A 14,770-nucleotide genomic window follows, 5' to 3' on the forward strand; every position below is an offset into this window, starting at 1 on the left:
GGGGGGTGGAGGGTGTGAAGGGATAGACTGGGATTTCAAAATTGTAGAATAGACTACACTGTATAGCACAGGGAAATATACACAAAATGTTATGATAACTCACAGAGAAAAAAATGTGACAATGAGTGTGTATATGTCTATGAATAACTGAAAAATTGTGCTGAACACTGGAATTTGACACAACATTGTAAAATGATTATAAATCAATAAAAAATGTTAAATTTAAAGAAAAAAAGAATTTGCCAAAAAATAATAAAAATCTACAGTAAGCATAAAAAAAAAAGAAATGTAAAGATAGGTCATCTGTGGGTAGTGGAATAACAGGATACTTTCTTTTCTACTCTCTCTTTGTATTTTATAAAGTTTAGACAATTAGCTTGTAATGTATTTGATAGACAAAGTATTTGAATTGACATCATGGCTGTACTATAAGGAGAAACTGAAGGCAGGAGGCTGATTCAGAGAATGTCTTAAAACTCTAGTCATCAGGTAACAGAGTTACAGCCTCATGAACTGGAAAATAAAAGGTCTGCCAGATATTTTGATAGAAGAAAGGAAAAGTCACTTGAGATATATAGATAATAGGGACAAATCTGAAGGAAGAATCAAAGATGATTTCATCTTGGAAGACTAAGCTATGATTGTGTCCTTAAGAAAAAGAGTGTAATGGGGCTTAAAAGAATTTAGGAGGAAACCACTGGTAAAACACAGCATTGTCATTCAAGGACTAGGGCTCTGTGCAATTGCAGAGCCCCTGAGGAAGCAGACATGCTTGCAAAGCTGAAGGCAGATGCATTTTTTGGATTCTTCTTTATGTGTCTTTCATGGTTTGTCATGCTTTTTCTTTCTCCTTCATTATCTGTTTACTTTTTATTCTCTATTTCTTTCTCCTCTGATTTTGGGATTTACATGCTAGAAAGCTGGGCAGTGCAGAGGACAGGATTTTCAGATCATATTTAAAGAGATGGAAAGAATTAGAAGGCCAATGAGCAGTTCAAACACTTGAAACTGTGAAGGCAAGAAAGCCAAGGAGAGTCCTTGGATTCTTTCACTCAAAGTTCAGAATAAAGCAAAACAATCCTATGATTGCATTTTTGCCAGACATTTTAAAAACACTTTAGATTGGACAAAATATTTTCTCTAGTACTCCTTAGTTATCAGATTATATGATGATATAATCAAATTTTAGGAGAATGAATTGGTGAATATTAATGGTATATATATAATTGCTGTGGTTTAAGGATGTATGAACTGAGATTTAAGAATGGGAAAGTATACGGATGTATCTAGACCTCAGTGGAAATCACAAGTTTAAAGGAAAGATTTATATGTAGATAGACTACAAGTGTATATTTATCTTCCTAGCAAAATCTGCTTGATAGATACTTTATTCGATTCATATAATTAAAGATAGCTGTCAAACTGATTATTGATATCGTATTGTTCTACTGAATTTTCCTTTATGATATATAACCTGAAGTTTGAGTATCTGTCTGTTGCTGTTCATAACAAGAAATAAATGAGTGAAACTGCAGGAAAGTGTGCAGGTAACTTTCCAACTTGATGTGCAGTTGTAAAATTTGATTCTTCAACCTACAATTAACAGATGTGTATTTTAGTCCTTCCATGGTGGAATGATAAAAAATGTACATTTAGAGGAAAGAATTGGCTTCCAAGATGCAATTATTTTGCTAATATATGTTAAATAGTTCTATTTAATCATGTAGAAATTAAAACTTGAGTAATGATTGGTTCTTATAATTTTAGCTTAGCTTATCAATAGCGAATCAGTATAGTAAGGATTCTAAAACAAGCATACTTTTAAATTATGACTAGATTCTCAAACTTCAGGTGCATATTTTACTTGTTTCGTACTTCCCTATTTTTTGTCTAGATTCTGTCAGGATAAATTAAGGCCATATCATATAGAATGTGAATCCCTCACATAGTACCAGTGGAAACCATTATTTTTCTTAAAAATCTTTAGTTAGCCTCCTCAGAAAAAGGAAACAAAGGAAAGGTTGTGAAAATGAATCCTTCACAGACAATACTTAGAATGGATGTTGCTGGCTTGATTTGATTCTAAATTACATGCCTCGTGTGGAAATGGACCTGTATTCCTTGTTTGATCATATTCACTGCTCATGAGCTCCTTCTTGCTATGCAATAATTGATTTAGCTTGTATGTATTACTGAGGAAGGAAACGTTACTTTTTTACACTATTTTACAAAATACATCGTCAGTTGATTATATTTGATATCTGGTGTGTGGTGAATGAGAGTTGACAACATTCAAATTTATATCAAACAGTTTTAATTTAGAGACTTGATTAAGACTTGAAATGATATAAATCTGTTTTTAAAACAGTAACATATTCTACTCCTTTGGCTTAAGTGGGACTTCTGTTCTCTTGCAGCCCAGTGTGGTGGTGCTATGTCAGATTTCAGTGGTGTGATCCTCAGCCCTGGGTTTCCTGGAAACTACCCCAGCAGTTTAGATTGCACGTGGACAATAAAGCTGCCCGTTGGTTTTGGTATGTATATTAAAAACACATGAAAGAATTTTCAACATCATTAATATATCCTTAAAAAGAAATATCAAAGTCTAATAAGAACTTATGAAATATTCACAAATAGACGAACATGATATTTTGCAGTTGATATGTATGGATATAGCCTGAGTTAGAGGTATGTGGCAGTGGTAATTCAACATGATTTTCATGTAAATTGTTTTTGTAACTCTTTTCTTCTTCTTGTAACAAGAGTACACAGATAAATTATTTTCTGGTAGTCTGTTAAATTCATCCAAAATTCATTGTAAATAATAAGGTTTTACATTTGAAAAGTAGTACAATTTTTCTAATGTTAGGTTCAAGTACCCATGTGGATGTAATGCCTTTCTAATTCTAATAATACAGTTCCCAGTGTTTTGGACATATTGCATTTAATAAATTAAATTCTCTTTGTATCACTAACATATTCTTCATTCATTTTCCCTTAGTCTGTAAGTGCATAAATAGGAGTGCTAGACTGAGCACAGACTTATTAAATTACAAAAGATTAGGACAAGTAGACACTCCTTCAAGTACAAACCTGAGGGATTTAGAGCAATTAAGAAGTTCTGTACTATCTCAATTATTGAGGACAGCTTTTCAATACCTCTTTTACCCAAAATTTTATTCAGAATAAAAAATTCATGTTTAAATGTTTTACTTAAATTCAAAGAAACTCATGTTTTGACAGTTCTGCGTGGAGTATTTACATATACTCCAGTACTGTGCTACATGCTGGGGGTAAAATGTGTAGTAAAACGGGCTTTGTTCCTGTCTCCAGATAAGTTACAGTCACAATGAGGAGACAGATAGTCAAATACGCTATCACAGTGAAGTATAATAAAGGGTACAGGATTATATTTAGTACCAACATCTGGCTTAGTCTAGGAAATGCAGAAAAGTTTTGCCAGAGGAAGTAATGCCTGAATTGTGACTTTAAAGACAAGGAAGAGTCAGCCCAATAAAGAGGGACATCCTGTGGGGAACGGGAAATTCTGGGTAAACAGAGTGACACATGGAACGCTGCAGATGAAAAAGCTAAAGAAATGCAATAAGCCTGGACACTATGTGACTGGCCTGAGGTTTAGGGGGAATAGAAGGCCACTGAGAGAGGGGTGCTGACAGGCTTTCTAATGAGGATTATTCTGGCTGCAACATGGAAACACCCTAGTTTGAAGTTCTGGTCAAATTCTATGCCTATTGATTGAAAAAGAATACTGATGTAAATGAATAACAGATTTGAAACAGTATGGTTATTCTTATGTCTCTTACTAGCCACTTAAGAGGGCTCATCTCGTGTGGCTTATGGAACTAAGTGAATTCTTTTAAAATAAATTATGCAACATATTTTCAATAGTATCATTATATCATCTTCAACTTACCTCTTGCTAATGCTTCCTTGATTTTAAAAACCAAGTTTATTAAAAATTAAAAAGAATTTTTGTCTCTATTTTAGAAAGGAAAATATGAGACTTTCTGATTTGGTTACATTTAAATAATCCCACTGTTTTGAGTTTTGATTAAATCGTATATTGATCTTAATATATTTGAACAAGTAATTTATACATTTTTAAAAGAAAATTGAGCACATATCAATGATGAAAGAAGTATTTTCTCATGTTCATGAAACAATTATTGACAAGATAATTTCTGAAAAGGGGACTTGGGAAAATTTAAGAACATATGTACATGTTGGAGCTTCACATATTAAGGCAGTGTGTTCAGAGTTCTAAGAAGTTTGTCTGATTGTACAGAAATGTGTTGAATATTTTGAAGCATATATGTTCAGTATTTCTCAGATTTATTTGTTCATGGAACGGAAAGAGAGTTTCCACATAACTCTTTTTCTAGTAACGAAATGTGACTTTACTTGAGAACCCCGGTGTAAGAGCTCAAGAGCCAGGAAGTCTGAGTTTGGATTGATTTTGCCTCTTTCAGAATGTCGTGAACACTTACTGTTTAGCCTCTCTGTGCCTCAGTTTCTTCATTCTCATGAGTAACTATGAGTATGAAATAAGTCAGCATGTATAAGAACTTAAAACAGTGCCTAGCAAAAAGAAAACACAATTAATGTCAGATTTTATTATCAACAATTTGGAAAATGGTAGTTATTAAAAAAGAAAACATCAAATTCAGTGAAATTGAATATTAATTGAATTAGGGAAACATACCTCAATGAGGCTTTCATTTTATTGTTTCCATCCCAGAGACAATTCACTATCTCCTATTTTAGTTATGTTTGTAATGATATTGAGACTATTTTATAGTATGATATCGTATAATAATGGTCTGTATACTTGATTACAAATATTATATAAAATTTAGCATTATCCTCTGACAAGCAAAATACTAAACAAGCACACTGAAAATTACATGCCTAAAAATAATACTTTGGAGAATTTAATTTATCCCCTATATATGAATGAACAATTTCTTACAGTCATGAAATCTGATTATATTAACATAAAAATTTACAATCATATTTTGGCCTCAAATTGGCCTTCACAAAATACAAATTATCAAGTGGCTTTTTATCTTTAAAAATTGGTTGATATAACTTTAAATGGTATGAAAAAGCAAGAAAGCCACTTTCTTGATTAATTTTACTATAGTGACATTGTAGTAAAATGAAAGAGATTTTCCCCTGTGACAAACAGTGGGCATTTGAGAGCAGTATTCTGTTACTTTGAACTGTAGCAAAACTAGTAGTCCTGGGCAGACAGCAAACCCAAGGCCCAGATTCTGAGATCATACCTCTCAGCCTAAATGGGAACATATCTTAAGTACATTAATGCGAGCATGTGTGTTTGTGTATGGGCATGCATTTAATTTGGTAAAAGAGTAAAGTAGTTTTATGTTTGTTTTTCTTCTTTAGGTGTACATCTCCAGTTTGTAAATTTTTCTACAGAAACCATACATGATTATTTGGAAGTAAGAAGTGGGTCCTCAGAAACTAGTACTGTCATTGGCAGACTCAGTGGTCCTCAAATACCATCTTCCCTATTTAGCACGACCCATGAAACCAGCTTGTATTTTCATAGTGACTATTCACAAAACAAACAAGGATTCCACATTGTATACCAAGGTGAGAGGAATAATAAAAAATGAAAGCTTATTTAGCCTCCAAATAGCTATTACCAATCTAACTAACTCTAAGTGTCTTCTATATTGTGTTTTAGAAAGAGAAAGGAACCTAAAACAAGGCCAGCTATAATTAGGAAGATTTTTTAATAATGAAGTTTTCAGGCAATTATATAAAGGGAAGTGATGTCTTTCTGAGGCCTTAAAAATTCTAAACATGAAAAAAGGACTGATTTAATACACGCTCAAATTAAACAAGTCAAGGAAAGGCAGTCAAAAAAAGCAGGCTGGTTATCCAAGACTTATCCTTGCTTTTATATCAAAATGAGTGTATTGAAAAGATATTTTGTGGTGCTCATCTATTACATGTAAAGTTGTTTCCTTTTACTCTATAATGATAGAATAATGGAACATTCCTTGATTCCATTCTATTCCTATGAGACTCAAAGATGTATTTGTGGTCCTTCTCTAGCAAGTACACGGGGCTTCATGCCAGGCACTTTGCTGTTTACCTTAAACCCTGCTTTGTCTTCTTCACCTTGCACTCACTGTCCTCTGCCTCTCAAAACATTGTTCTTATTTGAATGAGGTAAAACTAGAATTTATTAATTTATTGAGCTTTATTAACTACATTTTTCAGTCAATGTGTCACTGATAAAAGATTCATTATTCCCATAATAAACTCATTAACTATTATTTATGCAATACTAGTATTATTGCCATGAGTCATAATGTATTACAATGATCACTAGATATTATTTGTGAAAAACATTGAATTTTGAAACTATCTCCTCTTTTACTGAATTTGTCATTGAACTAATGACTTTTTTTTAAGAAATAGGTTAATTGGTACAGATTCACAGAATCAATGTTATTTTTAGATAATTTTCAAAAACATTCTGAATTTTGGAAAAATGAATAGTATACAATTAAGTGTACCCTCTACTAAAGGACTTGGTTCCAAAGTTAACATTACTAGCAACAGTATTGGGTTTGTTAAGCCCTGTATTGTATATGATATTAGGATGGAAATTGTTTTCCTGAACATTTAAAATCTATTTCCTATACTTCCCTATTAAACTCAAAAGCATAGATAGGTAAAACATTGTGTAATTTATCACAGGATCACATATTTGTCTACGAGTCATATCCTATTCAAAAGTATCTACCTAACTAAATTTTTCATAGTCAGCATTTCATAATACATCTAAGTAAAATCATTATACTGTAAACTTCAAACTCATACAGTACTGTATGTAAGTTATATCCCAGTAAAATTGGGAAAAATTATCTTTTAAATGTGAGTGAAAATTGAAAGGGTTTATTTAATATAATAATATCCCAACTCCTAATGATCAAATGATATATACTTGTCTTAAATTGAAATGACTCTCTTCATTTTGATATTTTTTGTGTGCGTAGAATATTAATTCAAATGAAAAAGACAGACTAGGAATAAAAGCACTTAACATCTTAAAAGGATTGTTCATTAATTCTGAAACCTTTAAGAATTACAGTAATATTTGAATAAATAATTTAGGGTAGCTTATTCAACTTCAAATGTAAATTTCTTTATTTGGGGAATTTAGAATTTAATGGTCAGTAACAAAGTACTCTCTGATTGCTGGTAATTTTATTAATTATAATATAATTTTGAACTGAAAACTAAAGTCTCTAATAAAAATATGTGAGTATATACATTGTTTTTAGGTTCAGAATTTATTCAGCAGTGTTTATTAAGTACCTTCTATTTAAAAGGCAATCAGCAAGGCCTTTAGAATACAATGATAAAACAAAAAGAAACTTTGATCTCATGTAGAATGTAGAACAAGAGCAGTATTAACAAATAAACACACAGGTACACTACAGTGCCAAAAATATAAGTGAAGTACAAAATTTATATTAGAAGGAAATTTGTTTCTCGGTACTTTGTATTATTAAACAACTTCCTTAGAGAAACTCAATAGAGAGATATTGTGGTTTGTTTCTTTTAGAAAAAAATAGTTTAAAAAATTTAGAAAGGCTCAGAATTAAGCTTACACTTATATTTATTTTATTCTATGTGCATGCAGTATAACCAGGAAGCAATTGCATTCTATGTAAAGGAATAAGAAAATATATTTGATTAAAATTGTGGCTGTAAGGGTAATTTATATTTTCATTAAAACTTCTAATTTAGATAGATTTCTTAAGTGGGTGAAAACACTGAATGTATTTTTATGAATTGTAATAATATTTTAAATATGAAAAGCCTAGACATAAGAAAAAACTCATACCATACAGTTGACATCATTTATCATAAACTTAAGTTACTATTTATAACCAACTGAAAGCAGTACTACATCTATTTTCCAAGTTGCAAATAGTACCCATCTGTGGTCTTTTGAAATTCAGAAAGGAAAAACATTTTTCTTCTTCCCTTTTTCAGCCTACCAGTTGCAAAGCTGTCCTGATCCACGCCCATTTCGAAACGGTTTTGTAATTGGCAGTGATTTTACTGTGGGTCAAACCATTTCGTTTGAATGTTTCCCTGGATACACTCTGATTGGAAATTCAGCTCTCACATGCCTTCATGGAGTGAGTCGTAATTGGAATCATCCACTCCCAAGGTGTGAAGGTACGCGTCTGACTTGAAGCTATCTTTTCAGAGATATCATCTGTGTTTAATAATTCTTGTTTTGGCCCTCAATTTTGTCTTCGTCTTCAAATAGGATGCTAAGTATACAGTCTTTCTTTCAGTTGAAGAATTACAGTTAGTACCCATATCAAAGCCCTTAAGGCTCCATAGTGAATAACTGATTTTGTCATTATTGGCAGGAGTCCTAACCTTTCCGATTGGAAATAAAAATAAAATTGGTTAACACTTTGGAGCTTCTCCTGTGTGGTGTCTGTGTGGGTGCATGTATGTAGATTTAATAGTCATGCTTACATAAACCTATAACCTAGATACTGCTACTGAACTTGTTCTCATTTTTTCTAAAAAATAAAAAATAAATATTTTGAAAAATTAAATATAAATTTAAATAAAAATGACCTGAATCTCTTATAAGGCCTTATATTTATACATGACATAAGATGAAAGTTGAACAGTGGATAAAGTATTTGGAAAAAGGGAATACAATGTAATTTACTAATCTAGTGATAGTAACTGTGTAGCATACTTCATATTGAACGATAAATAAAAGCTCACCAAGTTTGGTTCATGGTTGCCAGCTTCATTTTATAACCTTAACTGTGGTAAACATAATATAGGTATATTTTTATGTGTTTCAGAGGTATGAAATGGTTGCCTTTTCTCTATAATCAGTTTATTGTGATTCTTTTTAAGCATTTTGTTTTGTATCTTGTCTGTAGCTCTTTGTGGAGGGAATATAACTGCAATGAATGGTACCATTTACTCTCCTGGGTATCCCGATGAATATCCAAACTTTCAAGACTGTTTTTGGCTTGTAAGAGTACCCCCTGGGAATGGAATCTACATCAATTTTACTGTCCTTCAAACAGAACCAATCTATGATTTCATTACAGTATGGTAAGCCGGGACCATTGTCATTGATTGATTCAACTATATATAACAGTGAAACAAGGTAGGAATGAAAATATATCACAGTCTTCTGTGCAAATTGCTGTCTGATGTTTGAATTGGGGTGAGTAACTGAGGGTGACAGTATGCATTTTGCAGAATGAGACAAACAAGAATACGTTTTAGCTTATTTGCCCATGAAGTAGCTAAACATGTAGAACAAAAACTTTATGGGTGAAAAAAAGATTTAAATTTATTATTAAAGTAATGTATAAAAACAAAGAATTAAATCAGAGTGAGTTTAAGGTAAGAAAGTTCTCTATTTACATAACCAGTGAAATTTAACAGTCTATATTCTAATAATGATTATTTAATACAACTGAATTTCTGTCATAATTTCTGTCATAATAATTCATCATAAGATACTATATTTGCATTATTAGCATCCTGTTAATTGAAATATTTCTATTTAAAATATGAAGAAAATATCTGAATTAATTGTTGACAAATGGTTAATGGAACTATCATATGAGTTTTAAAATTCTTTCTAAATTTAATCTATGAGTCTCAAGATTATTTTGAAGAAAATAAGAGGGCAGATCTCAACTATTTGAGAGGATCTGGGTTGTGGTCAAAAACCAAAGACAATTTAATTACAATTAATCTAGGTACATTTTATTTAGGTAAAAATATGATTTATATTTTATATTTTTTAGTATGTCATCACTTAAATAAAAATAAAATATATCAATATGATTTGGCACTCAAAGGTTATTTCATTTACTGCATCTTTATTATCTCATATGTAATACTTTCATTAAACTTTGTGTAAAATTTAGGAAAAAATCAAACTCAGTCTCTATCTTTTTTCCCCTCCCTGCTCTGTCTCCCTCTGATAGGGATGGACCAGACCAAAACTCACCTCAGATCGGGCAATTCAGTGGCAATACTGCTTTGGAATCAGTCTACAGCACTTCAAATCAGATTCTAATCAAATTCCACAGTGATTTTACAACAAGTGGCTTTTTTGTGCTCAGTTATCACGGTTAGTATTATCTAAGAGTTTCTGTTTTGTTTGGCCACTGTTTGAAATTGTCCTGCAAAACTGAGTTTAACATATGATTGAAAAGGTATTAAAACATGACACTTTTTTGTCATTTCAAATACATTTACTTGCAAAGAATGACCTCTTCTAAGCATTTAGAGACATTAAAATGCAAGTAAATGGGAATAGGAAATAAATCAGTCAGTAATTACTCTGGTAAAATATAATCATTTTTTGCACAAAACCCATAAAGGAAAACCAGCTGTTCATATTTTATTGCATGTAATTTTGAAACATCAATAGATTTTTCAATATAAAATGTTTAATCTAGTCAACCTGCTGTGAGACTTTCTAAAATTAGCATCCAATATCTTTCTGCTTTGAATCATATTACTCATTCAGTTCCACTCTTGTTTCACAACTGTATCTATTCTAGAATCTTACAGTTTTAACTGGCTGTCCCACATCATTAAGTTCATAGCATTTACTCCTCTGAAGTAATTTACGAAGAATTTCAGTTTCAATTCTTTGTATAGAATTATCCAGGTCCTCTCATCATAACATTAACTTTTTGAAAAAACATTCAGATGGTTTCAGAGTTTTTAAAAAACTTCCTTTTATATGAAGTTTGTTGTATTCCATTATAAATTAAAAAATGTTTATTTGTTTCTAATGATTATATCTTTTATCTGCTATGATCATAGTTCCATAAAACCATATTCTGCTTCATAAGACTTTATCAGACCAACTCCCTGAGAATTTCGCAGGATCAATAAGCTACTAAATGAAATTTGTGAAACATATAAAATTTCCAAGGTGAACATGAACCCTGTTTATTACATTAACATCCAATTTAATATTTCTTCTTTATTTTTTAACACAAAATAGGAAAATCTTTGATACCTTAAGCTTATATTACATGAAAAATATAAGTCAAACATGGTTATGCACAAAGACGTTTAAAGCACATTGGGTTTAGAAATACTTAGAGAACAGACCAGAAAATATTTGATTTGCTTTATCTTAGCACTTATCAGCCAGTAGATGCCACCCAACTTGTGCTTCTGTAGTGATGTACCACTGCCAGAGCTTTATTACACTTCAGCACAGCCACTTAGAAAGTGAGGTGTTCAGTTAGATAACTTTTATTCAGATGGATTAAAATGCTGAATATTGACAGTTTTGTGTAGCTCAACCATGAAAGTGCTGCCATTATTACTGTCATCAACATTACATGGCAGAGGTGAAGTGAAAATTGGAGGCAGTGAATAATATACAATTAGCACTATGCCCGGCAGAGTAAATGGTCCTTTTCTTACCATATTTTATCTCATATTTTAGGTTTTCTAATAGTGTATTTATTTTTATTTACATTTATACTTTCAATTTATAATAAGACACAATTTCCAGAGCTTAGAGAAGCCAAACATTTGTATATTTGAATCATATACACATTTTACCTAAACCTTAAAACAAAATTGGAGATATAGCCAGGGTTCATGTTAAAAATGGACAGATGCCTTACATTCTACCTGTCCTAGTTGGATAATTTTCCTAAAGCACTGCTTTCATTGCAGCTCTTCAAGAACACATGACGCCTACAGTAAATCAAATTTAAAACCACCCTATGTTCTGGTTCATGGACTCTTACTCCCCAGTGCCTACTCTGATTGCCATCACATTCTTTCTCTCACTGTCTCCTGAACTTCCATTCTTAAATGGTTTTTACTCATCTTCAGTTCTTTAAGTCTCATCTTAAGTACCATTTCTCCATTTCTTGATAATTTATTCTCATAGGGATCACTACCATCTTTTCTATGGTTGCACTTACTCTTTTTACGAGACTTTTCAGAACGTATAATATGCTGTATTGTTTTATTTGCCTTGCGAGTTTATAATAGTGAGTGCTTTTTTGAGGACACAGATCACATTTATGCCTCTTAATCCCTTTGTATTTTTATTGCTGACTGATTGAATAATGCTATTTTAGTTTTATGTTTGTAAGTGTGTGTTCAGATTCTTTTTAAAAAGTAGTTTGAGTTGATTTGAGCTGTATTAGTGACAACTTTTAAAAATATTATTTTATAATTATGTAGATGTGTGCTCATCCCGACTCACAAAAACAAAAAAGATGCCTGCTTTCAAATAAGTATTAATACAATTAGTACAGTTTAATACAACCTGTAATATAATAGTCATATCCTGGGCTCATATTCAGTAGCTATAGCTTAGTGCCAAAATGAGCTCTCATAATGGTAAAAATGTGGTCATTTGGTACTTTTTGATTAGTTAACCAGGGATATAATTCACTATTTAACATTTAGTTTAAGCTGATTTAGTATACCTAAGCTTAGAATGGTTTACTCCCTCACTCAGTTTTCTTTATATTCTTGATTTAATAGCTCCTTCTGTTATGCCCTACCCTGTAAGTCAGAAGTGATTTTCTTAGGACTGTGTATTTACTTTATAAATTTAACAGATCAATGTTTTCATATTATTTTTAAGGTCACATTGATTATTTAGGTATTATTTATTAATATATTTTCAATACGTTTAAAAGGAGAATAAAATGTGTTTTTTTCCTCTTAACCAGATTTCCTTTATGAGATCCAGACAGCCATCTGTCTTTTATAAAACATCACCTTCATAAATCCTTTCGTGATCAAAAATAACATTCATAAAAAGCTTTGGAAAAGCTTTGGAAAATGGAAGTTCTGTGCAATGAAAAAACAGGACAGGCATAAATGTTGAGGCACTTTCTCTCAGATATCGTATTTCTTCTTCATCTGAGGAAATGTGTTTGTATCTCTCTGTATTGCCATAATTGTAATTCCCTAAAGTAAAAGCTGAATTTTCTTGATATCAATAGAGTCAAGATGGGTTTGCCTTATAATAAATAATAATATTCAGTCCTCATCAATGACTTTCCGAGAGTAAATTACACAAAACCTATTTTAACGGCATGTTTTTGCAGACACTGACTTTGTATAATAGATACTCTGATCGCAACAGCTACCATTTACTGAAAACTTAAAATGCCAGGCACTATGCTAGGTGCTTTCCATGCTAATTTTTGTAATAATTCTGCAAGATAAGTCTTATTATCCCCATTTTAATAATTAAAGAGCTGAAAGAAAGAAATTTGTAACATATATAAAGCCAGAGAACTAATAAATAGAAGGGCTGCTGGGAATTCAAAATAGATCTGACTTTAAGGAATAATCTCTTTTTAAATAATGACAATAATAATAGATAAAGTATACTGAGTCCTTACTGAGTACTGGGCAGTGTCCTAAGCTGGTGTTATCTCATGCATAGATTATATGTAATAGTATAAAAACAAGAGTTTTCTTTAAAAATTTAGCACTAATTACTTTTTATTTTTAGCAAGATGTCATCTCATTTTCTAGAAAATACCCTTCCTAATTATAAATTGGAGCTTTGAACTTCCTAGTGCTTCTCTTCCCCAGACTAACAGGTTAACAACAATATATTGATAAATTTATCACAACTTAGTGTGTTCTTTATAATTGCCAAATGTGCTATGGTCACTGTGTGAAGAGGAAAATAACTAAGTTTTATTGGAAATCTGACTTAAGCCAACCACTGTTGTATTGCCAGAATATATATTATTAATTTAAAATAAAAAGTATCATTTTAATGTTTAAATCTATTATCCAAGGCACCTCTTTTTCTAATATCAGGTATTAGGGAACCTTAACTATTACAGAAGAATTTTTTAGTGGGCATAATATGATTTAATAATATATATTATCCATTGTTTTCTGTTACTGGCACATTTTCTGTGAAAGAAGAGGTTGATTATATTTTGACTTTCAGATTATTTTTAAGAAATGTATTTAAAAGGCCTATAATCTCTTTTAGGTTATCTTTTAAGGTTATATTGCCTTTATAATAAATGCTGTATTTGAAGACAAGTATATTTAACTCCAAAAGTCTCATCCTAAAAGAGACTGCTGCAGATATAAGGACACATTTTATATAAAACATAAATCACCATCTCTTTGAACTGTGTGACCCCATTGCCTTACACAACCTAAAGACCTGACCTCCTTTCATAATTCAATAGACAGAGCATTGAACTTATAAAGTGTTTCATTGTTTGATGTCCAGAAAGCATAGGGGGTATGAACATCATACAATTTTATATATATATATAGAGAGAGAGAGAGAGAGAGAGAGAGAGAGAAAGAGAGAGAGAGAGAGAGAGAGGGAGGGAGGGAACTAAAAAACCAAACTGGTTAAACTGTTATAAGGAAAAGATGATGCCATTTACTGTTACTTAAATGACTACTTAGTGATTACTTAAATGACTAAAAGTCATGTCAAAATTGCTTACTATATTTTGATATTCTGGTGCATGTGCAACCCATTGATAAGATGGCATTTATTTTCTCCAGGATCTTACTGTCAGTCCCCTCCAGACAAAGTCCATCAGGAACATCCCTTTAGTTAAACAAAGTTAGGTTTATAGGTACATTGTAATGAACAGAATAACACACCGTGAGGAATCCTGTGGCATCTCAGTGAGAGGCTTGTTATAGGATT

General features: G+C 31.6%; 1 protein-coding gene across 1 annotated transcript in view; it reads left to right on the forward strand.

Moving 5' to 3' along the window:
• Window positions 1–14,770, forward strand: part of CSMD3 (CUB and Sushi multiple domains 3) — a 1,015,135-nt gene that overhangs the window by 910,577 nt on the left and 89,788 nt on the right. The window contains 5 exon segments of the mRNA XM_032468125.1: window positions 2,418–2,534; window positions 5,428–5,637; window positions 8,062–8,250; window positions 8,988–9,165; window positions 10,056–10,201. Coding sequence (XP_032324016.1) covers window positions 2,418–2,534; window positions 5,428–5,637; window positions 8,062–8,250; window positions 8,988–9,165; window positions 10,056–10,201 — 840 coding nt within the window.

This window comes from Camelus ferus, chromosome 25 (genome assembly GCF_009834535.1).
Source record: "Camelus ferus isolate YT-003-E chromosome 25, BCGSAC_Cfer_1.0, whole genome shotgun sequence".
In the NCBI taxonomy this organism is placed as follows: Eukaryota; Metazoa; Chordata; class Mammalia; order Artiodactyla; family Camelidae; genus Camelus; species Camelus ferus.